Below are 22519 nucleotides of genomic sequence, written 5' to 3' on the forward strand. Positions count from 1 at the left end.
AGGTACCTTGGTGGTTTTATACCTTAAACAGCAGCTGAGGGAGGACTCGGGAAGGATTGTTGGCTTTTATTACTGTCTTGAATGAAAGCTTACTTTTTAAAGTCGACAAGGGCCTCTGAGGGTTTTCATTATGGATACCATGTGTAGGGTGGGTTTTTACCCCAACACCAAACATGCCAGGGCTTTGCTTTCCTGTTGGTGGCAGATGCAGCCACCCGGGAAGTAGCTTAGGTAGAGATTGGTCAGGTTGTTCTGGCCCTGGGCTCTGGAGGACAGTGGAGAGCGGCTGAGGACTTGGGCATTGTCTGTGCTTGCCTTTGGAGAGGAAGGCGGAGGGCCGCTGTGTCTTGGGGAAGGGCCAGCTTTTCCCAGGCTCGTTCTCTGCCATTATTTGCATTGTGGGTTGGACTTAGGGGAACATATAGTTAGGTTAGACGTGGATGCAGCTGTACTGAGCACATGGAGAGTTTGGCACACTGGACCTGTGAGCTGTGGTCACTAGGGTGGCTATGATTCAGGCTTCCTCCCTGACCTCCGGAGGCCAGTAGATCCCCAAACCTGTCAAATGGAGAAGACCAACTCCCTGTGTGGCTGGAGGAAGTAGAGGCAGGATTAGAATCCTGAGAGCAAATGTAACAAAAATGTTGACTTCTGGAGCAAATCAATGCTTCCTGATACAAAGGAGCGTTCGAGTTTACATGCATTGGTGCTTTGAAATGGTCTCTGGAACAAATTTTCACGCTTCTGTATTCATAGAATGACTAAAAGAGGCAGCAACTGGAGAGCCAGTTTAATTCCAGTAATTCCTGATATTTTCTTTTTGTTTGTTTACTGTTTTCCTTGCTAGATTTGTCTTCAGCAAAGAGGAAGTTTGCAGATTCCTTGAATGAATTTAAATTTCAGTGCATAGGAGATGCAGAAACAGATGACGAGATGTGTATAGGTAAGTTGTAACCCCGTGGAAGATAAAAAACATTTGCTGTTGGTTACAGCTTTCAGTGTCCAGCAGAGCCTTTTTCCTGGGATAGGAGATCAGTAAAGACTGAGGTCCCCTGCGGTATTCGGGACCAGGAGGAATGTGTGTCGGGGCGTCTCCTGAGCCCTGGGGCTGCCTCGCTGCCAGTGTGCAGCATGAGGTCTTGCAGCAGGGCTCTCCTACCTTCCTTTGGGGATGTCCTTCAGGCTGGTTTTGTGACATTCTTCCCTCCTACCCCAACCACAGTACTGAGAACTTAAAGCAAAAGTTAGTATGGGTAGATGAAGGGAGAAATATGTCAGAGGTTGCAAAAGGATCATTTATAGGCTGAGGTCAGAATGCAGCCGTGTTTTGTGTGGCTTGCAGTTCCTTGAATTGAATTACCATAGAAGTAGAATTTTTCTAAAATTCTAGTTTTCCAGCTTCTTTGCAAATTTTGAGAACCTGGTCTACCAGCCCCGCATTCTGTGCCTGTCTTTATTGTCAAACGCGGAGAGGGGTTCAGGATCCAGCTCACTGTGGTCTTGGCCTCTCTCTTTCTTATCCACAGGCTGAGTTGGGTTTCTGTTTATTGCCACGCTCTGCTGCTTCACATTTCATACGTGCCTTCTTCTGGGGACAGCCTTGAGCTGGCAAGGCACCTTTCTTTGTCAGGGTCTCATTATTGTACTTTTCTTTTTCACATAGGGCATCTGAGATGACTTGATTAAGGGAGCAAGAGTTAGCTGGGCGTGGTGGCACATGTTTGCAATCCCAGCATTTGGGAGGCTGAGATAGGAGGATCTCAGTTCTTGGACAGCCTTAGCTACTTAGTGAGGCCCTTTGCAACTCAGTGAGGCCCTGTTTCAAAATAAAGAATAATAAAAAAAAATTAAGGCCGGGAGGTATAGTTTGGAGGTAGAATGCCCTGGGTTCCAACCCCAGTACCACAATAAAATAAAATTAAATTAAAAAAATACAAATACAAATAAAATAAAAATAATAAAATAAATAAATAAGTTAAAAAAATTTAAAAAGGAGTAAGAATTGAGAAAGTAAGGACAGGGGATGTAGCTTGGTGGTAGTGTGCTTAGCATGGCCCAGGCTCTGGGTTCAATCCCCAGCATCAAAAAGAAAAACGAAAAAAAGAATTGAGAAAATAGTAGGGGGTTACTGAATTCATCAAATGCTTCTTGAGTCCTGTTGCCCTGCGAGCTCCAGGATCCAGAGCTGAGCAGAGTGAGCTGAGGCCAGTGAAGGCGTACCTCAGGCGTGCGGGGACGTGATCCCAGCTTTGCGGTGTCCCGAGGGTCCTCAGTGCCTCTTTCCTGCTGTGTTGCATGCTGCATCCTACTAATGAAGGGCATGAGGACTCAGAGAGTAGCAGCCCAAGCTGCCAGCGCCAGCGGGTTTGCTTCTGATGCCAGCAGCGTATTTGTTTAGTTTTGGTGCCAAAGAAAAGGTTGGGTTCTGACGCCACCCTATGACAAAGGTTGAGGAGGTTGAATCCTGGACAGGAAATCCTCCTGCTCCTAGCGGAACTCTCCCCCTTCCATGGGGCTAGGTGGCTGCCAGCACCTCACTGGTCCAGGGTACTCTGGGGAATAGGCAGGTCATTTCCTTGAAGAAATCCTTCCCTAGCTAGACTGCCAGGTGCAATTAACCTGTACTTCTGGGCCATCCTATTTGTAATGGTTAATGATGAAAAGATAAGGAGAGTCTTAGGAAGCAATTAACATTAGGCATTTGCACGGGACTTAAATGCATAGCTTAATGCGGGAGCTGGAAAGCCTCTGAAAACCCCATTACCCTTCTTCCAACTCATGGCCCCTTTCTATCTTTCAGCGAGGTCTTTGCAGGAGTTTGCCACTGTCCTGAGGAATCTGGAAGATGAACGGATACGGATGGTGAGTGTGGCTTGGCAGCTCTTGGTCCCAGACAGTATGTGCACACTGAGGGAGCATAGGATTTGTTGTTATAAGACCTAGGTTCGAGTCCAGATTCTCCACTGGAGTGCTTTGAGCTCTGGAGAAAGCCTCATCTCTGCAGGGATGATGACTTTTATAAGAGTTAAAGCATTGCTGCTATATATAATTTCAGAACATCATCATTGTCCTCCTAAATATTGACTGTCTGAAGGGTAGACCTAGCCGGGCGTGGTGGCACATGCTTGTCATGCCAGCATTTGAGAGGCTGAGACAGGAGGATCCTGGTTTGAGGCCAGCCTCAGCTACTACTTAGTGAGGCCCTTTGCAACTCAGTGAGACCCTGTTACAAAATAAAGAATAAAAAATAGGGCTGGTGGTGTAGCTTGGAGGTAGAATGCCCCTGGGTTCCATCCATACGCAGTACCAAAAAAAAGAAAGAAAGAAAAAAAAAAAAGGTAGACCTATTGAATTGAATGACTCAACTTTTGAGAGGACTTCAGATTTTTTTTTTTCTTTCTTATAGTGGGGTTTGAACCCAAAGGTGCTCAACTACTGAGCTATACCCTGGTCCTTTTTATATTTCTTTTTGACTTAGGGTCTTAACTAAGTTGGCCAGGCTGGCCTTAAACCTGTTATCCTCCTGCCTTAGCCTCCTGAGTATTGAATTACAGGCATTCACCATCACACCCAGCTGGACATCATATTCTACACCAGTAGAATGAGAATTAAGGTGTCCTGTTCTGCTCTTGCTCTGTCCTCCCCAAGCCTTCTTTTTTAAAATCTTTCTTTCTTTGTTTTTTCTCTTTTTCTTTCTTAATTTTTTTTAAGGCGGTACTGGGAAAGGAACCCAGGCCATTCTACCTCCAAGCTACACCCTCAGCCCTATTTTTTTATTCTTTATTTTGAAACAGGGTCTCACTGATTTGCAAAGGATCTTACTAAGTGGCTGAGGTTGTCCGTGAACTGTGATCCTCTTGTCTCAGTCTCCAAAATGCTGGGATTACAAGCATGCGCCACCATGCCCAGCTTCCCAAGCCTTCTTGAAACTACCCAAGATCCCTTTGAGGGCAGGGGTCACAGCTGTATTTTTAACTCTGAAGCACCCAACATAGCACCTACCATGTAGTTAGAACCTAGTAAATGATGCTTAGTAAATGATGCTAACTATAGCAGGCTCTCCAAAGAGGGGCCCCGTGCAAATTCAAGAACCAAATGCTGACCTCCAGGTTTCTACGAGGTATATTTTAAAGCAGCATTTATTCAGCCAGGCATGGTGGCTCATGCTTGTAATCCCAGTACTTGGGAGGCTGAGACAGGAAGATTGTAGGTTTATGGCCAGCCTCAGCTATTTAGTGAGGTGCTATGCAATTTAGCGAGACCCTGTTTCAAAATAAGAAATAAAAAATAGTGCTGGAGGTATAACTTAGAGGTAAAATGCCCCTGGGTTCAATCCCCAGTACTGCAAAAAAAAAAAAAAAAAAAAAAAAAAAATTCTAGCTTTTTTTTTTTTTTTATGGTTCAGTACTGGATGAGAGATTCTCTATCCATAGGAAGTTCCTCTGCATCGTTCCCACACCCCTCAGATGTCAGTAATGAGTTCTGATTAGAAATCCTTTGCAAGCTGCAGGCTGGTTTGTCATGGGTGTGGGAGCCCTGGGTGGCAGTGCTCTAGAGGCCTAAGAAAGATGCCAACATTTCACCATTTTTTCTTCCCATAGCAACAGTTGACAGTGTGAACAGGAAGTTCACCAAGACATCATGTAGCCAAGTACTTCACATGCATGTTCTGTTTACCTCTCACAGTGACTCTGCATCTTACACTATCCCAAGTACTGAGCTTAGAGGCAGGCACCACTACACCCAGCTGGACCTCATATTCTATACCAGTAGAATGAGAATAAAGGTGTCCTGTTCTGCTCTGCTCTTACATCTTTTCAGGTGAAGATACTGAGGTTTACAGAGGTTAACTGACTCATCTAGGACCACATGGTTATAGGTGACATAGTTTGGATTCAAATCCAGTTCAACATTTATACCAAAAAGTGTGGGAATTTCTTTAAAACTCCAAGCGGAGCAGAAGCCTCTCACCCTCTTCCCTGCAGAGACCCCTTTTCTCCAAATTGCTTGCTGCTGGGTGCTTAGATGAGAATCAGGAAGGTGGAGGTCTTGATGGCAGTGGTGGGGTTGGTGATGGGTGGAGGGAGGGGAAGGCTTGTGTGTTTGTGCATGTGCTCGTGCCTGAGAAAGGGCCATAATTCTTGAGTCTAATTCTTGGCCAAGTCCGTATTTGGGGGTGGAGGCATGGTGAGCAGATTACCATGAACACCCTGCAGATTGCCATGGCCCGTGGTAAGGGAACAATGACTGGATTATGCTTTTCAGCTTGCCTCTGCAATTTTATTATTAATGTCAGCGAATTGAGTTTCTACTGTCTGTGTTTGACTATCTAGCCATCACCAGCCCCTTTCTCTGCCCTGCAACAGCTTCACCCTCAATTCAGCTCAGCTCAGCAAAGCTGTGCCCTCTTTGGGAAGCCTTCCCTGACTTCTGGGGTATTTGGCTATCCTTTGTATTTTCTGAAATTCATTTCACGCCTCTGATTCTGCATTTACCACATCGTGTCCTGATAATCTCTGTACACTGTTAGCACCCACAGCAAATATGAGTTTTCTCTCCAGGGCAGAAATGGGGGCTTCTGTGTCCTCTGCATGGAGCTCAGTGCTTGGAACAGAGTTGAAGTTACATAGTCATAGAATCTTAGATCAGAGGGACCACTTTCCTCGCTTCTTCAATCTCTCATTTGACAAATGAGAAAACAGCCTGTATCAAGGCTGATACAGGTAGGAGTAGGGCTGGAACAAGGACTTGTGTGTCCTGCTTTTGTGAGCAAGTCAGTGCCTTCATATACTGAGCTAGGTAGGACTGGATCCTCAGTCCTGTATGTAACTTGAAGGGCTTAAAAAGTTCTGTTGTCCAATACAAGGTCCAGGGCTTCTGAGTTAGTTGGTCTGGAGAAGGGCCTGGGCACTGGGATTTGTAATTTCTCGGTGATCCTGATGATCGGCTGAGGTTGGGAGCCACTGACCCAGACAGTCGGCACACCATCATGTGCTTCAGAGACTGGCAGTCAATTACTTAAATGAGCCAGTTAAGCAACACTAAATAACAGTAAAAAAATCCAGTTCAATACTGCTGCAACACTGTGGTGTTAAAATGCACGTCTCTCAAAGAAGCACTGTCAAAATTGGGAGAAAGGCAAACAGGAATAAATTTGGAGACCTGCCTTTTTCTGTCCCTCACACTGTCCGGTCAGTTTATTACTATGTCCATCTAAGGCTTATGGCATTTACTGTGTTGATTTCATAGGAAAGGACATGAGTATGATTTTTTTTATTTTTTAATTTTTTGGTGGTACTGGGGTTCCTGGAAGCCCTTCTACCTCCGGGCTACACTCCCAGACCTATTTTTACATTTTTATTTGGAAACAGGGTCTCCTAAGCCAGCGCACGCGGCTGGCTTCGAACCTGCGCGATCCTCCTGTCTCTGCCTCCCAAGCGCGGGGATTACAAGCGTGTGCCACCACGCCTGGCTTATGATTTAGGAAAAAAATAGTTGTAATCAGGTTCCTGAAATAAGTACTTGAGCATACAATGAGCAATGAACGACTTAAGAGGAAAGCTTGTAAAATACTGTAGTACCTTGGAAAAGACCCTAGAGTTTTAGAACTGGAGTTCTCAGTTAGGAGTTAACCATGCAAAGGTTTGGGGACAGAACATCCTGAGGAAATACCCAGAGGCAGAGGGCCTGAGGTGGAGGTGCACTGGGGTGGGGGCTGGCTGGAGTGCGGGACTGGAGGGTGAGCTCTGGGCCACGGCGTTGAGAGGTGGCCAGTGGTGCCGAGGCCCAGCTGTCCGGCCCTAGTCCAGTACTGTAGGGTGACATGGCACCAAGCCTGAAAGGTTTCTGTACCGACCCGTGTCCAGAGGTGTTTTGTTTCTGGTTTAACCTGGACTCACTGTTGATCTACTTTACCTATATTTTGAGTGAATGAGCATTTATAAGAAGATATTTTAAGCTTGAAACAGACTGTACCCTGGCACCAGCTCCCCCTCTGCCTTCAGAGGGGGTTGCTTATACTTCCAGGCACATTTTTCTTCCTAAAGACTCAATATTAATCATGCACAGGAGAAATAGCATGTTTTTTTTGTTTGTGTGTGTGGGTCTGGGGATGGAACCCAGGGGCATTCGACCTCTGAGCTACACCCCCTGCCCTACTTTTTATTCTTTATTTTGAAACCGGGTCTCACTGAGTTGCAGAGGGCCTCACTAAGTAGCCGAGGCTGTCCACGAACCGCGATCCTCCAGGTCTCAGCCTCCCGAATGCTGGGATTACAAGCGTGCGCCACCACGCCCGGCTTAATAGCGCGTTTTGAACTGATGACTAGATTTTGTTTTGATGTGCTGTTTAAGTATTATAAAGAGGGACATGCATAATATTGCTTACTCACATGTCATGGTGGGGAGCACATTTTGTGACAGAGCTGCCATAATCCTTTACTGATACTACTTTTGTCCCCCCACCCTCGCCCCTAATTGTCTTCACCAGATTGAGAATGCCAGCGAGGTGCTTATCACTCCCTTGGAGAAGTTTCGAAAGGAGCAAATTGGGGCTGCCAAGGTGAGCGTTCGCAAACACCGTTTGGATTTTAGGGTGGAAGTCTGGGAAACACAGAACTTTCTTCAGATAATGTAAGGACACCTGAAGAAAATGGAAACCCACCTTCTTCAGAAAGTCTTCTTTGACAGTTAAGCCGAGAGCCCGGCTCATCTGCGTCTTTGCAGGTGACTGAAGTGGGACTGTGTGCGTGACCAGCCCCTGAGCAGCCATGCCAGTTTCTCTCTCGTTACCTGGTTGTTTTGTGCTAGTTTTTGAACGGAGGCCTCCTTTGTGTCCTTAAGTGGCTGTGTGCTTGGACAGGTGACTATACTAGAGGACGCCTTTGTTTTTGTGGAATTGAGTCGATTGTGGCAGTCAGCGACTCGCAGCCTGAGCAGAGTCACCTCTCAGACTCTGGCATAGGGACCTCTTGCTGCGAGGCAGCTGGTACTTAGGTTTCACCCATCCATCCTTGCTCTGTGTGGAAACGAGCCTTCTCTCACCAGATTTTTAAATGTTTCAAGAAAAACAGAAAAGCCAGAAGTTTATGTGAAATTTCCTACAGGCAAACAATTTAAGAAAATACATATTGCTCATTGTCTAGCAAAGCCTACATCCGCAGGTCTGCTTCAGCCCAGAGGTCACCACTCGCTGTCTTGGACGTGGAGGGACTGTAGACAGAACTCGGCAAGTTTTGATGTGTCGTTGAAAGACCGCAAAGGGAATCCAGCTCATTTTTAAGAGGTGGATTCTCCAAGGTTCCTTTGCCCTGTGGTAAATCATTGGGAAGTCCTAACCTTTTTGATTTTTTGTGAAGTATTAGTGGCCAGTTGGAGGGAAGATGTTTTAATAGGAATCAATGAAAACAAAAGGCTTTTCCACTTGTTCTTGTTTTTCGGGAACTGAGTTGGTTCAGCTTCAGTGCCTTGCACCACCATGCTCTCGGTGTGGATTTTACTCAGTTGTCAAATGTCTTTGAGAAGTGCGTGTAGGTGGGAAGATGGCAGTGGAAACATAGCAGGGTGAGAGTTTTTCCCTCTCCTTCCCTTCCCTCCTGCTTTCCAGAAATAGATATGATCACTGAAAAAGCTGTTTAGTCCGGGTCTCTCAGAGGGGTGGTTGAAGGAGAGACCACAGCAAAGATTTTTCTCTCAGCTTTACAGCACATTTGTCCCTATTTCAGTTTACATTTATGAAGAAATGGGAGCTTGTTGGTTTTGTATTAGAGATTAAGGAATATATAGTTTGAATGAAAGCTTTTTCCACTAAGAATTTTTGGTTTTTCTCTAATTTTTTGTACTGAGAATTGAACCCAGGGGCATTTCACCACTGAGGCATACTTCAGCCCTTTTAATTTTTTATTTTGAAACAGACTCTTCTAAGTTGCTGAGGCTGGCCTCGAACCTGTGAGCTTCCTGTGTCAGCCTCCTGAGTACATTCCATTAAGATTTTGTCTGAAACTTTGAACTGACCCAGCGAGGGCTGAGAATATGCCCTGAGTAAGCTCTCAGGTTTGTGAACAAGGGCCAGGGAGTTCATTGCTCAGACCTGGCCTCCCCGTGCTCAGTGAGGGCCCTGGAGAGCTGTGAGGAAGAGGAACCTGTGTGGTGAGCTGTCCTCGCAGTACTGACTTCTCCTTCTGGGCACAGATGCCTGACTCTCCGGCTTCTTTCCTGCTGTTGTTTGGGGGTTACCACAGTCACCACAGAGGAGGAGCAGAAGCCCAGTGAGCTCCCTTGGGGTTTGATACCAGTGACCTCATGATGGGAGTATATACTTTGCCCAGCGGGGAATAGTAGTGGCATATGTAAGAATAAAATTATTTGTTCATTTGGCACTGGGGATTGAACCCAGGGGCATTATACTTCTGATCTACATTCCTGCCTTGCCCTCCTATTTATTTTTTATTTTGAAAGAACTCTTCACCAAGTTGCTGAGAACCTCACTGAGTTGCTGAGGCTGGCCTTGAACCTGTGATCCTCCTGTCTCACCTTCCCAAGCACTGAGATTATAGGCACGCGTCACTACGCCCAGCTAGAAATAAAATAGTCACTCACTGAAGAAGGTTTCCTCTTATGCATACTCTGTTCTCTAGTTTATTAAATCATTAATAGTTGGCAATTATTGATGACATTTTAGGTGGTTTCATTCTTCCTCCTTTGTCATCCCCCAACCAGTATATTCTCTTCTCTACCACTCCACACACCCATACATTTTATCATAGCATTATGCACGTTTAAGAGAAAACACACAAACCACAGGCACTCTAGGAGGAAATCTAGGGTGCAGTCTCAGGGTCCCTGAGCACCAGCAAGTGTCCTTAGCTGTTTCGGGTAGTAGCCAAGTGCAGGGAGGTTCCTGAACTATGCCCTGTGATGCTAAAATTACTCTTCCCTCCTCCTCTGCTCTCTGGCATGGCTTTGGTTGCTATAACAACCTGTCCAGAGTACTCAGGCAAGGCTGCTGAGGAGGGGACTCCAGGACATTCCTGTGCTAATGGAGCTGCTCAGGATTAGGGCAGGACCCTGGAGCTGGCCATCACCATGGCCCTAAGTTTATATTTCTCTCCTACATCAGAGGTAGACTGGGAGTGCTGAGCTCTATAATGCAAGTAGGCTAGACATTAGAGGTGGCTGTGAAATCCACAGGCTGCTTGAGTCCAAATCTCACTTCTGCCCCTTGCACGTAAACTTGAGGAGGTCACTGAACCTCCCCATGCTGTTTCCTGATCAGTAAAATGGGGACAAGAATAGAACTTACCCCCCCGACTTATGAGGAAGAAATGAGTAAACTCATCTACTGTGCCTAAAACAGGATCTGTCACAGAGTGATCAGAGCAGGAGAACCATGCCTGTCGTTCGATGTTGGCCATTAAATTAAATACACATAGTTCATTCATTGAAAATAACACTTGAGCCTTCTCTATGGTTGGCACTGTGCTACATGCTAATATTTGGTAGAGAACAGGGTAGATATAGTTGCTGTACTCATGGTGTGGCTGGAGAGAAAGATGTGAGACAGAAAGATACCAACTAATGCATACATAATTCAACCTGGGACCTGGGCAGCAAGTGCTGTTCTTCATGAGGAGGGGTGGGTATAGGTGATGAGCTTATAATCGTGATTGAAATTCATTGAGCCAGTGACTCACACCTCAGATGCTTTGCTAAGCACTGTACGTGCTTTATCTCATTTAATCCTAATAGTCCTATGAGGAGGGCGTGTTCTTATCCTTAATATGTAATATAATCTTTGAGCTGAAAAATGAAATCTGAGCAATTATTTCTTGTAGCCATCTTCAACTTATAGTCAGGGAAATTGTGTCCTGTAGAGAGGGACAGGGCTTTGTTTGAGTTGGTCTCTGCAGGGCTGGGGATAATCCAGGGTCCTGGCTTGTCCATGGTCCACTTGGCCACCCACAGCAGCCTTTCTGGAAGGTGATACCCTCTTGTGTCCCGAGTAGCTGAGTCTTATCACTTCCCATCCTAAGGCCTCACCGGCTCTTAGAGTATTCCTGCAGTCTCGTTGCTATTTTCTCTGGACAGAAGCTGCTTCCTTGGCTCTCATTTCTTTCCCCTTTCCTCTAATTTTGGCTCTCCTCTTGAACATGGAATGTGGAGGCTTGCGTTGCCAGAGTCGCAGAACACCAGTGAGTCATGTTCCCTGGCCTTTCCTCACCTCTGGCCAGCTGGACTGTGCTGACCCCTGGGCTCTCCATTTTGGGGGCTTTGACAGGCTGGTGGAGGGGGCGTATGCGAGTGTGAACTGGAGTTGGAGCCCAGCTCAGAGTTTCTGGTTTCTGGGGAAAAGAGTTCGCTTGCGTCCCTTCTTCAGAGGTGAAAGAGCAATGTTTCCCTTCAGCGTTGTCTTTGCCTAAGTCTGTATGTTTGGTAGTTCTCCTCTCCTAGTCGTCATCAAAGCTAGATTCAGATTTACAGGAACAGATTCAGATTAGTTGAAACGGATTTATATCAACTGAATGAGTCTGTGGTAATCCCACCCACTCTGTGAGTCTTTGAATTTTGCTGTTGACCAGATGCATGCAGGAGCTTGCTGGGCTTCGGATGATGGCGTCCCAGCTCTGAGTGTTCTGCCCAAGAGCCTTTCTATCCTCTGCTTCCAAAAGGCTCCAGTCTGCCCCTTCACATGTGCGGCAGATCTTCACTCACATCTTCCTGAGCCCCCTTTGAAAGCATCGCTGTGACCTCACCAGTTGTTTCCTTTGTAGTGGTTGCAGCAGCCTGTACTTAAGCTGCTTATTTGTTTACGGGTTGTGGTGTTTGTTTCCTGTTAGCACACACCCATCATGAAGGCAGGACCACTTCTATGTTGTGTTTCTAAGTGCCTAAAGCAGAGTCTAGCAGAATGGTTGATCACTATAAATTTGTTAAGTGAATAGAGAAAAAAAAAAGTCTCTGAGCCTTTTTATCTGGCTGGAAAAAAATCTTGGCTCTTAGAGACCTTAGTGGTGCACAGAAATATCTCCGGTGAGCTCTGTGTGGGTCAAAAGCAGGAGTGGTGCACTGAGCTAGGAAATTGTATCTGCGCCAACTCACTTCCAGCCCCCTCGCCTCTGTCCCCAAGGAGAGGATACTGCCTGGGACGGTGGCTCAAGCATAGAATGTAGGCTTTGGAGACAGAGGCTCTAGTCCAGCTCACTGCCATGTTTTAGAAGTTAACCTTCTTTAGCCAGGTGTCGTGGCACACTCTTGTAATCCCAGCATTTGGGAGGCTGAGATAGGAGGAATGCTTTTAGCGGATAGCCTCAGCTACTTAGTGAGGCGCTTTGCAACTCAGTAAGACCCTGTTTCTAAATAAAGAATAATAAAAAGATAGAGCTGGAGGTGTAGCTCATAAGTAGAATACCCCTGGGTTCCACCCTAGTACTATCAAAAAAAAAAAAGTTAACTTCCATGGGTCCAAGTTTTTTTATATATAAAATGAGGAATAAGAAGAGAACCTCTGTGGAGTGACTGTGGGGGAACAGGGATTAATATGTATATTATTATAGTTCTTTCATTTTGAAGGCAATACTTAAGGATAATAAAAATTTTCCAAAGGGAGAAAAAAATTCTTATTTCCTTAACCACAGTATTTTCATTTAAGTTTATACTCATGCAAATTTTGTCTATAAGTAAGTGTTCTAATAGACCATGATCTATCAAACAATTTTCTGTTTGAATAGTTATATTTATGGAATTTACCTTGCTTTTTTAATACTAAAGATTAAAACAAGGACCATCCTTCCCCTGAGCTACACCCCAGCCCTATTTTATTTTTTATTTAGGAATAGGGTTTCACTAAGTTCCTGAGGGCTTTACTAAGTGCTAAATTGCTGAGGCTGGTCTCAGACGTGCCATCCTGTCTCAGCCTCCCAAGTGCTGGGATTACGGGCATTTGCTGTGACTCCTGGCTGTATGCCCCATGCTTCATTTATCATTAACTCTACCAGGAGTGCTTCAGCTTGGTTTGTGTTTTTTTTTTTTTTTTTTTTTTTGTCTTGTTTTGTTTTGCTGTACTCAGTGGTGTCGTGATGAGTGCATTTGTGAAGACTTCACCTCTGTTTTAAGTTATTCCACAGCACAGACCTCGTGTGTGGTATTATGGCATCAAGGGTCAGTTGGGTCTCTGTAGTAAGGAGAAAGGCTTGAACACCGTTAAGGTTCCATCCAGCCCCGTTCTAGACTTGGCCAGCTCAAGTTGGAGGCCGGTCTTCCTTCATTGGCCTCATAGGTAACCTCCTCACTGTTCCCACCTTTGAATGTCCGCAGGAGTTAGAAAGCAGAAACTGGTTTCACAGTGGAAGTTCATTTTGGGGGCTTGTGGGGAATATGCTGAGCAGGTCCTCCACCACTGAGCCACACCCCTGCTCCTACAGTTGAAGTTCTCAGAAGGTGGAGTTCTGGCTTTGCCTCTGATCAGTACCGCATTTACCTTGTTTCTGGGATTGTGCAGGTAGACAATAGCTATCTATACTGGCAGACGATAGCTCCAACCTGTGGGGCTGTGGGATGGTTACATGGCTTAATGTTATTATTATTATTATTATTATTATTTTTATTATTTTTTATTTTTGGTGGTACTGGGGTTCCTGGAAGCCCTTCTGCCTCCGGGCTACACTCCCAGACCTATTTTTATATTTTTATTTGGAAACAGGGTCTCTTAAGCCAGCGAAGCTGGCTTCGAACCTGCGCGATCCTCCTGTCTCCGCCTCCCAAGTGCGGGGATTACAAGCGTGTAATTACACGCTTACAGCTTAATGTTACTATTTGAAGAGTATGGGCTGTGTCATCTGCTGTTCTGTGTTGGGGGTTTAGGAAGCTGTGAAGAGGAGCAAAGGTCTCAAGAGACTGAGCTACTCATTCCTGCAACCTATTACTTTTATCTTGCCCCCCCCCCCAGGAAGCCAAAAAGAAGTATGATAAAGAGACGGAGAAGTATTGTGGCATCTTAGAAAAACACTTGAATTTGTCTTCCAAAAAGAAGGAATCTCAGCTCCAGGAGGTAAGAAGCTTGATAGATATCTGGACAAAGTTTTTAATTTTTACCCGGTACTGTGGATATGTACTGGGTTGGAAGAGACTTTGGAAACCAGGAGCTCTGTCCGTATGCTTCATCTATCTACTGCCTGCACGGCCTCCCGCCCCAGCCTGCCCTGGATTGCTCTGCGGCCTGCCCCTGGTGGAGGAACACACCATTGGCCAAGACCAGCAGCTCCTGGGGGGCAGCTAAGACGTCTTGCTGTCTGTCTCCCTTGGCCTCATTCTTGTTTCCTTAGCTTGTTACTTTCTGCCTTGTAGCAATGACTTACAATGAGTGTCTGAAACCTTGGACCATTCTTATTTATTTATTTATTTATTTATTTATTTATTTATTTGGTGGTACTGGGGTTCCTGGAAACCCTTCTACCTCTGGGCTACACTCCCAGACCCATTTTTATACTTTTTAAAATGTGGAAACAGGGTCTCTTAAGCCAGTGCAGCTGGCTTCGAACCTGCGCCATCCTCCTGTCTCCGCCTACCAAGCGTGGGGATTACAAGTGTGTACCACTACACCCAGCTACCTTGGGCCATTCTTAATACTGATCTTTCTTTCTTTCTTTCTTTCTTTCTTTCTTTCTTTCTTTCTCTCTCTCTCTCTCTCTCTCTCTCTTCTTTCTTTCTTTCTTTCTTTCTTTCTTTCTTTCTTTCTTTCTTTCTTTCTTTCTTTGGTGGTACTGGGGTTCCTGGAAGCCTTTATACCTCCGGGCTACACTCCCAGACCTATTATATATTTTTAAAACAGGGTGTCTTAAGCCAGCGAGGCTGGCTTCGAACCTGCATGATCCTCTTGTCTCTGCCTCCCAACGAACCTGCATGATCCTTTTGTCTCCGCCTCCCAAGCGCGGGGATTACAAGCTTGCGCCACCACGCCCGGCTCTTAATACTGATTTTTAAAATTATTCCAGCTGGGCATGGTGACACATGCTTGTGATCCCTGTACTTGGGAGGCTGAGACAGGAGGATGGCAGGCTTGAGGATAGCCTTGACACTTTAGCAAAGGTGCTCATCAACTTCGTGAGACCCTGTTTCAAAATAAAAGATAAAATAGGGCTGGGGATATAGCTCAGGGGTAAAATGCCTCTGGATTCAATCTCTAGTACCAAGTATTCAATCTCTGTCCCTCCCTCGCTTCCTTTCCCATGGTGTCTTATTATCAGACATATATTTTGAGTTTAGGACCTTGTTTCAAGCGAGTATCCTTTGACCTGCTCCTGGTTCTTCTGGATTTGTATGGGTGTCTTTGTAAAAAGAAAAACAAGACTTTTCTTTTACAAATAAAAGTTCATTTTGTACCCTTGGAACTTTCACCATTTTCCCGTAGTTCATGGGTGTTTCTGGATGAGACAGGGCAATTTCCTAGTGGAAATTTGGCTTTATAAGAATTATTTTATTTAATTAAAATTGCTTACATTTTTTTCAGGCTAGCCCTCATTTTGAGCAGATACCATGTGAGTACTTAGGTCAGATGAAAGGTCAATGAAGACAGTAGAGTCAGAGGTTGAAAGGGGAAGGTAACTCAGGAGCTGTTGGAGTCCAGTGCACATGTCAGATAGGAATGTGGTATTCTCAGGCATCTATGCTTTGAAATGAGTATTTGAACTAATTTCCTGAGTGGAAATGTAGCTCCATGGTAGAGTACTTCCTTAGCATGCACAAGGCCTTGCATTCTATCACCTGTACTGTGAAACCAAACCAAACCAAACCAAACTCCCACTAAACACCAGTTCTTTGAATGGTGATAAAGACCTCAACTCAAAGTGGGGATATACATGCTAGAAGATGACCAGGGCCATGTGGATTGTTCCCGATAAATATGTAACCTCATTTAGGATCTGTCCTAATACCTTCACTTCTTATTTCTTATTCTTCCAACATTGACATTTAGAGTTTGGAAAAAAAAAGTTATATTTAAGGAAAGCTGTTTCTGGCTATGGCCAACAATGACCAGAGCCATCCAGTTCTGCAGTTTCTACATGTTATACATTGTGGTTAGCGTGACCATGAACAATTAGTGTGGGTATTAATATCTGAGCAGGTGTGTGATGGTCTGGCACCTGCCCCTGTTGGTACCTGTAGGTGTGTGCTCCTCGGGGTGAGGGTGCTCCTCCTGTGAGTCTGTTCTCTCCAAGCCTGGATACTGTTCACTTATTTCAGGCTGAATCTAATGTTTTTATGTAGGGCCACTCCAACACCATCTCCCTGGAAGTATTACAGTGAAGGTACCAGCACACTGGACTGCCAAAGAGGGTACCTTCCTTCAAGACCTACCCTGCTGCACATTCACTCTGTGACCTGGGGCAAATTAGATTGACTCTGAGCTTTAGTTCCTTTATTTGCAAAATACTCATAAAATACCTGTCCTGACGATTTCATGAACGAGAAAGCATACTATAGGTACTGCACAGATTTAAAGTATTCTCCCTCGACTGCCTTTACCCACGGGGGACAGCACCATCACTGGCTCCACCACTTGGATTTCTCAGTGGATGTTTTTCCTTATGCATCTGTTACAGTGCTTGGTGTCCCTGTCTTTTGCTCATTCATGCCTTCTCACTACTTTGAGGGCAAGGATTGAGCTACATTATTTTTTTTTAACAAGTCCTGATCTATTCAGGTCAGTTCTTAAGCATTGCTGTTCAGCTATACCTGAACTGAATGGCAGGTAGTGTCTAGAAGCAGCAGCAGCAGCAATATATTACCACTGATCATGAGGACAATATCAGTAAACATCTATCGAGTGCATATTTGAGCCCCAAGTACTATGTTAAGGACTTTACGTGGAATCTTCTTGAATCCTCACAGCCTTTCTTTGAGGTGTGGATGCACATATTACCTCCATTTTATATGTGGGGTAACCAAAGCTCAGAGCTAGTCAGTAGCCTGCCAGTAGGCTCTGGCATGTGGGTGTGTAGCCCTTTTCTCATGTCTAGTTTGCTCTTCTCTCAGGAAGGATCCTGAGGCCTCCATTCCTACCAGCTCTTTTCATCAGCAAGAATGTCATACACATAGAACTGCAGAGAGGGAGGGCCCTTGGTGATCATCCAGCAGAACCTCCTTGAATTACATTTGAAGGATCTGAGCTCCTCCTAAAGGTCAAGTGATTTGCTCAAGGTTTTCCATCTATTTAGTGACAATTTATTTACATTTATTTAAAAAAATCAACTTTTAGCAACATTATCCAAAACCTGATACATATTTGATGAAATCTTCTATCTGTGATTATCCAGAATTGTTTCCTGATTGCAGGTTCTGAACTGAATACTTTTACATTTGAACTCATCCCTAAATCCACGGAGGTAGAAATTACAGGGCAGCAATGTGGAATGACACTGCCATCTAGTGGGTAAATTTAAAAAAATCAATATTTTTTTAATGGCCAGAAAGTTGCATTGAACCCACTATGTATTCATTCAATTAATATTCGTTGGACACTTCTGCAAAAGTCTGTTAAGGCTCTAGGTGTTTTGTGAGGCATGAAATGAAGGATCCACTTTCATGATGCTTAGATTCTTGGAGAATGTCTCTTTTACAAGAAGCTCAGAATGATTAATGGGTCTGATCAAGCTGGAAGACTTAACAGCTTAACAGATACACGGTTTAGGGTGAAGTATCAGTCAGTTTTCTACTACTACAACAACAAACACGAGGATTTATACTTTATAAAGAACAGAGGTTTATTTAGCTTGGCAGTTTTGGAGTTCAAACAGTACAACACCAGTTCTTGCAAGACAGGAAGCCAGGGAACAGGGAGGGACCAGCCTTATACTTTTATAACACCTTTCTTGAGAGAACTAACTGTAGAGTCCCATGAAAACGACTTAACCTTTTAAGCAGAGCTTCAAGTTCATGCGAAAGGTTTCATACCACCTCTCAATACAGTCACACTAACTACCTCATGGACATTGGAGGACATGCCCAAGGTATATCCAAAGTATAACAAGTGTCTGCCAAGTGGGTTGGCATCGTGACTTAAGACTTCACTGTAGAGTCTAAGGATGTGGTAGAGTCTATGTACCACTCTACTTGGGATTTCTCATTTTTCCCTTTGTAAATGCATTGAATTTCAGTTTTCTTCTTAGTGCTGGGCCACTGCAGGGACATCCCTGACTGATGGTCACACAGAGATCAGTTCATCCATTCTGCAAGAATCTCCGGAATACTTTCTGTGGGCCAGGCACCATTCTGGGCACTGGGATGGAAAAATGGAAAAATTAGATAAAGTGTCTATTCCATTTGACTTTATATTCTAGTAGGCAACACAGAAATAGAAAGGAGTAAATGAAACTTTCACAGAGTGATAAGGAAATAAATTGGGAGATAATGATTGAGAATCCCAGAGGAAACCTCTTTAAGACAACATGGTTCATGAATGCTTCTCTGAAGAGCCCAGAGGATAAGGAGGTACAAGTTGAGTGAAAGTCTAGGACAGTCTTCAAGTTGTGGATATGAAATAAAAATCGCAATTACTGGGTCATAAAAAAGAGTAGGCTAGAATAAAAATGTGTGCACTGTACTTAACTTGCGTGTAGTTACTGGGTTATAATGTAAAAAATATTTCTTACTGTGTACTGAAGTAAAAAATTATTTAGAGGAAGAGGTTTTTAGGTCAGAGGAATAGTGCAAAGTTTCTAGGCAAGAGAGAGGTTTGGAGCGTTAGAAGGCAGGAAGAGTCCAGAATGTGCGAGCACAGGGAGGGTGTATTAACATAGGAAGAGGGGAACCCAAGGGGAGGGCAGATCACCCAGGGTCTTGTACACACATGCAAGGCCTGGGGAAGGCCTGAAAGAGGCCGAGAGACCATCTGATTTAGATTTTAAGGAAGGCATTCAGATTGCTATACAGAGATGGGGCAGGGAGAGAAGTCAGGGGAAGAGACCAGGGAATGCAGCTCTGAGGGGAAGTTTCTTTTTGCCCATGATAGTCGAATGGGTGATTTGCTAATTTCTTAAGATGCTGTAGTGTTCCACTTCAGTGCCATTGTGTTGGATCATGGGTTCTTGTCCTCTGCCCATTTCGAAAAATGAGCTGGGCCACCCTTTAATTTCAAAGCTTAAGTAGAATTTATTAGAAGTAGAAGAAAAAAAAATACAAGGAAAGTGCCACAGTAGAGAGGACTGCAGTGCAGTGGAGAACACTGGTCCCTTCCTGGCCTCAGGATCTTGGAGAAGGTTTGTCTTATCCAGTCCTTTTATCTTATTGCCATGCTGATGGGGCAGTGGCTTGCTTTTGCATTATTGGCTTTCTTTCTGTTCCAGGACGGGCCAATCTGACATCACCAATTTATAGATACTCATACTTTTTAGTGCCCCCCTTAAGTCCAGGGGTCTGTAAATTCGGAGATCTGGGTTCTTCATTATTATGCCAACTCTGCAGGCTCTGCACAGTCTGCTCTAACCTTTTTTTTTTGGGTGGTACTAGGGATGGAACCTTTCTACCTCCAGGCTATACTCCCAGACCTATTTTATATTTTATCTGGAAACAGGGTCTCTTAAGCCAGCGCGGCTGGCTTCAAACCTGCGCGATCCTCCTGTCTCCGCCTCCCAAGCGCGGGGATCACAAGCGTGCGCCACCACGCCCGGCTGCTTTAACCTTTTAAATGCCTACTGTGCTTTGAAACAGGGCAAGTTATGAAATTATCTACCCATTCCAGGATGGGTACTAGTTATTCTAAATATGGTACTAGTGTACCATATTTAGAATAACGGAAGTAAGAGTCTGTCCTAAGTTTCTTCTGCAGAAATCTTGACAAAGGAACAAGAAAGGAATATACTTTGGGGAGCCTTGTTTATCTTAGTAGAGTGTGTTAAAAAACTACTTCTGCTCCATATCTAAGAAAAATAGTGTTTTGTTTCCTATAATCATTTATATTCATTTATATAAAAATCGTAATCACTAGTGTTTCCTATTTGAAATGTAACCATCTGTATAACTTCCTGCTTTGAAAGGATGAGAGGACATAGCTACACATGGAAAGGTTAGGAGCGGAAGGTTGGCAGCTCTTGAACATCACATCTTACTCAGATGAGTCCTTACTCGTTTTCTCCCCTGGGTTCCAGATCCCAGATCTGTGGTTTAATTGTACCCACTTTGGGCCTGTCCTGGAAATGTCTGCCCCCAGGGAGAAGCAGGAGCCAGAGGGAGCAATGCCATTACCCTCTTTGGGATAAACTTGTCACAAACAAAATACTTGGGACTCATGTGAAAATGCCCTATTTTGGGATTCCCTGCCCTTTAACAGTCTGTTTTGCTGATGAGGAAGGAAGCAATAAGGACAGCCCTAAGGTTTTCTTTTTCACTCTAAAAAATCTGCTGATCCATGGAGCCCAGGTTTCCCTCAGGGTACAGGGTGATAGTAGAATTTGGTGGTTTAAGAACAATGAGTGTATGTATTAATATATTACTTTGAATATATTACCACTTTTTAAAAGTATTTAAAAAAAATTAACGAGCTGGGTGTGGTGGCATACGCTTGTAATCCCTGCGCTTGGGAGGCTGAGACCGGAGAATCGCGGTTTGCAGACAGCCTCAGCTACTTAGTGAGGCCCTCTGCAACTCAGTCAGACCCTGTTTCAAAATAAAAAATAAAAAAATTGGGCAGGGGGTGTAGCTCAGAGGTCAGATGCCTCTGGGTTCCATCCCCAGACCCCCACACACGTACACACACAAATGAACAATGAGCCAGGTGCAGTGGCATATGACTATAATCCTAGTACTTGGGAGGCTGAGACAGGTGGATCACAGATTCAAGGCCAGCCTCAGCAATTTAGCAAGACCCTTAGCAACTTAGTGAGACCCTATTTCAACCTAAAAAATAAGAGGGCTGGGAATGCAGTTCAGAGGCAGAATGCCCTTGGGTTCAAACTCCAATAACACACACACACACACACACACACACACACACAAAAAAAAAAAAAAAAAAAAAAAAAAAAACCACAAGAAAAAACAATCAAGGGTCTTCAAGGCAGAGGCAGCAAAATAGAAATCATAGCTCTACTCTGTTTAGCTTATGACCTTAGGCTATTTAGTGGAAGTGTTAGTGGACTTTATTTTCCTCTTGCAAATTAAAGATAACTTCTTGTGTAGGAATTTAATGGAGATTATTAAATTCAAATAAATGAGGATTAAATAATGTATAGACAGCTATAGATACAGTGCCTGGCACAAAGTTAAAATTAGCCGTTGTCATTTTTATTTCTGTCTCATGCCTATTTGATTTTTAAAAACCATCTTCTGTATTGTGCTATTTGGTTTAAAAAATCATATCCAGAGATTTTTTTTCCTGCTTGTTCAGTGTACTCCTTAGACAGTGATTTGAATTTTCTCTTAAATCTCATCTTGTTTGTAGGCTGACAGTCAAGTGGACCTAGTCCGGCAGCATTTCTACGAAGTATCCCTGGAGTACGTCTTCAAAGTGCAGGAAGTCCAAGAAAGAAAGATGTTTGAGTTTGTAGAGCCTGTAAGTAGATGTACTAAGATGTCTTAATAATGTAGTCACACTCTAACCTTCACCTTTCATTCCAGCTACCTTTAGGTTACAAAATGCTGTCGACCTTGTTGACAGAGAGGTTGACCAGCCCTGATGCTGTGCCTTCTGCTAAGAAACTGCCTTGTCAGTCAGACTCCCTGGACTCTCCCCCGCAGCTGTTCCGGTGCATCCTCAGTGATGGAGATAGGGTGCTCAGCAGTGGTCCCTTCCCCTAGCCACCTGGTGTTGGGGTATTTGGTCTCCGGGTAGAGGTTTGTGTGGGAGTGCAGAGGGGAGGTGCTCTCATCCTGCTATGAAGTAGTGATCACAACTTCACTTTCCTTTTTTCTCCTACCCCTTCCCTGTCCTTCAAATAATCCACAATAGTAGGAAGCAGAGGAAATAGCCGAATATATGTGGTGCCCTTCTTTTCTTACCCCTGGGCTCAGAGCCCCTTCTTAGCTCATTCAGATGTTAAAGATTAGCTATGTAAAGCTCTTTCTTATGGTAGATGCTTTGTAACCAGAGCAGCTTAGAGATTCTGCTGAGGGGACCATGATGGAATTGCAACTTGGGCAGTGTCCCGGTGGGTGTGAAGGATTTCACTGTGGGCAGAAGCTGGACTGTAGGCCACTGGTGTGGTTGTGGTTTTGTTCAGAGGTGGTGCTGCTCCGCCCTGCTGTGGTGTCACCGTGTACAGAATCCACAGCAAGAAAACTTCATGGAAACAGCAAAATGGTACATGGATCTCCATTTAGATCTCTTGTAGACCTTGGGCTTTTCAACTAAAATCAGCCTTTGATTTAGGCTCGAGTCTGGAATCTTTGTAAAAATAAGATTTTGACCGACTTAGGCTTAAGAAAGGGCAATTTTCTTAAACAATAAAGATAAAACTATAAGGAACTAAAAATAAAATGACCACTTTTGGGGCTGGGGATGTGAATCAGAGGTAGAGTACCTGTCTAGCATGCA

At 44.4% G+C, this 22519-nt stretch overlaps 1 protein-coding gene across 3 annotated transcripts in view; it reads left to right on the forward strand.

Moving 5' to 3' along the window:
• ARHGAP26 (Rho GTPase activating protein 26) overlaps positions 1-22519 on the forward strand; it is a gene marked incomplete at both ends in the record, with an annotated part of 441415 nt that overhangs the window by 114393 nt on the left and 304503 nt on the right. For all 3 annotated transcript variants that reach the window (XM_080697772.1, XM_080697773.1, XM_080697774.1), the window contains 5 exons: positions 848-943; positions 2801-2862; positions 7490-7561; positions 13943-14044; positions 21428-21538. In XM_080697772.1, the coding sequence (XP_080553898.1) occupies positions 848-943; positions 2801-2862; positions 7490-7561; positions 13943-14044; positions 21428-21538 (443 nt within the window). The remainder of the gene's footprint in view (positions 1-847; positions 944-2800; positions 2863-7489; positions 7562-13942; positions 14045-21427; positions 21539-22519) is intronic.

This window comes from Muscardinus avellanarius (genome assembly GCF_963383645.1).
Source record: "Muscardinus avellanarius genome assembly, chromosome: 1".
Classification (NCBI taxonomy): Eukaryota; Metazoa; Chordata; class Mammalia; order Rodentia; family Gliridae; genus Muscardinus; species Muscardinus avellanarius.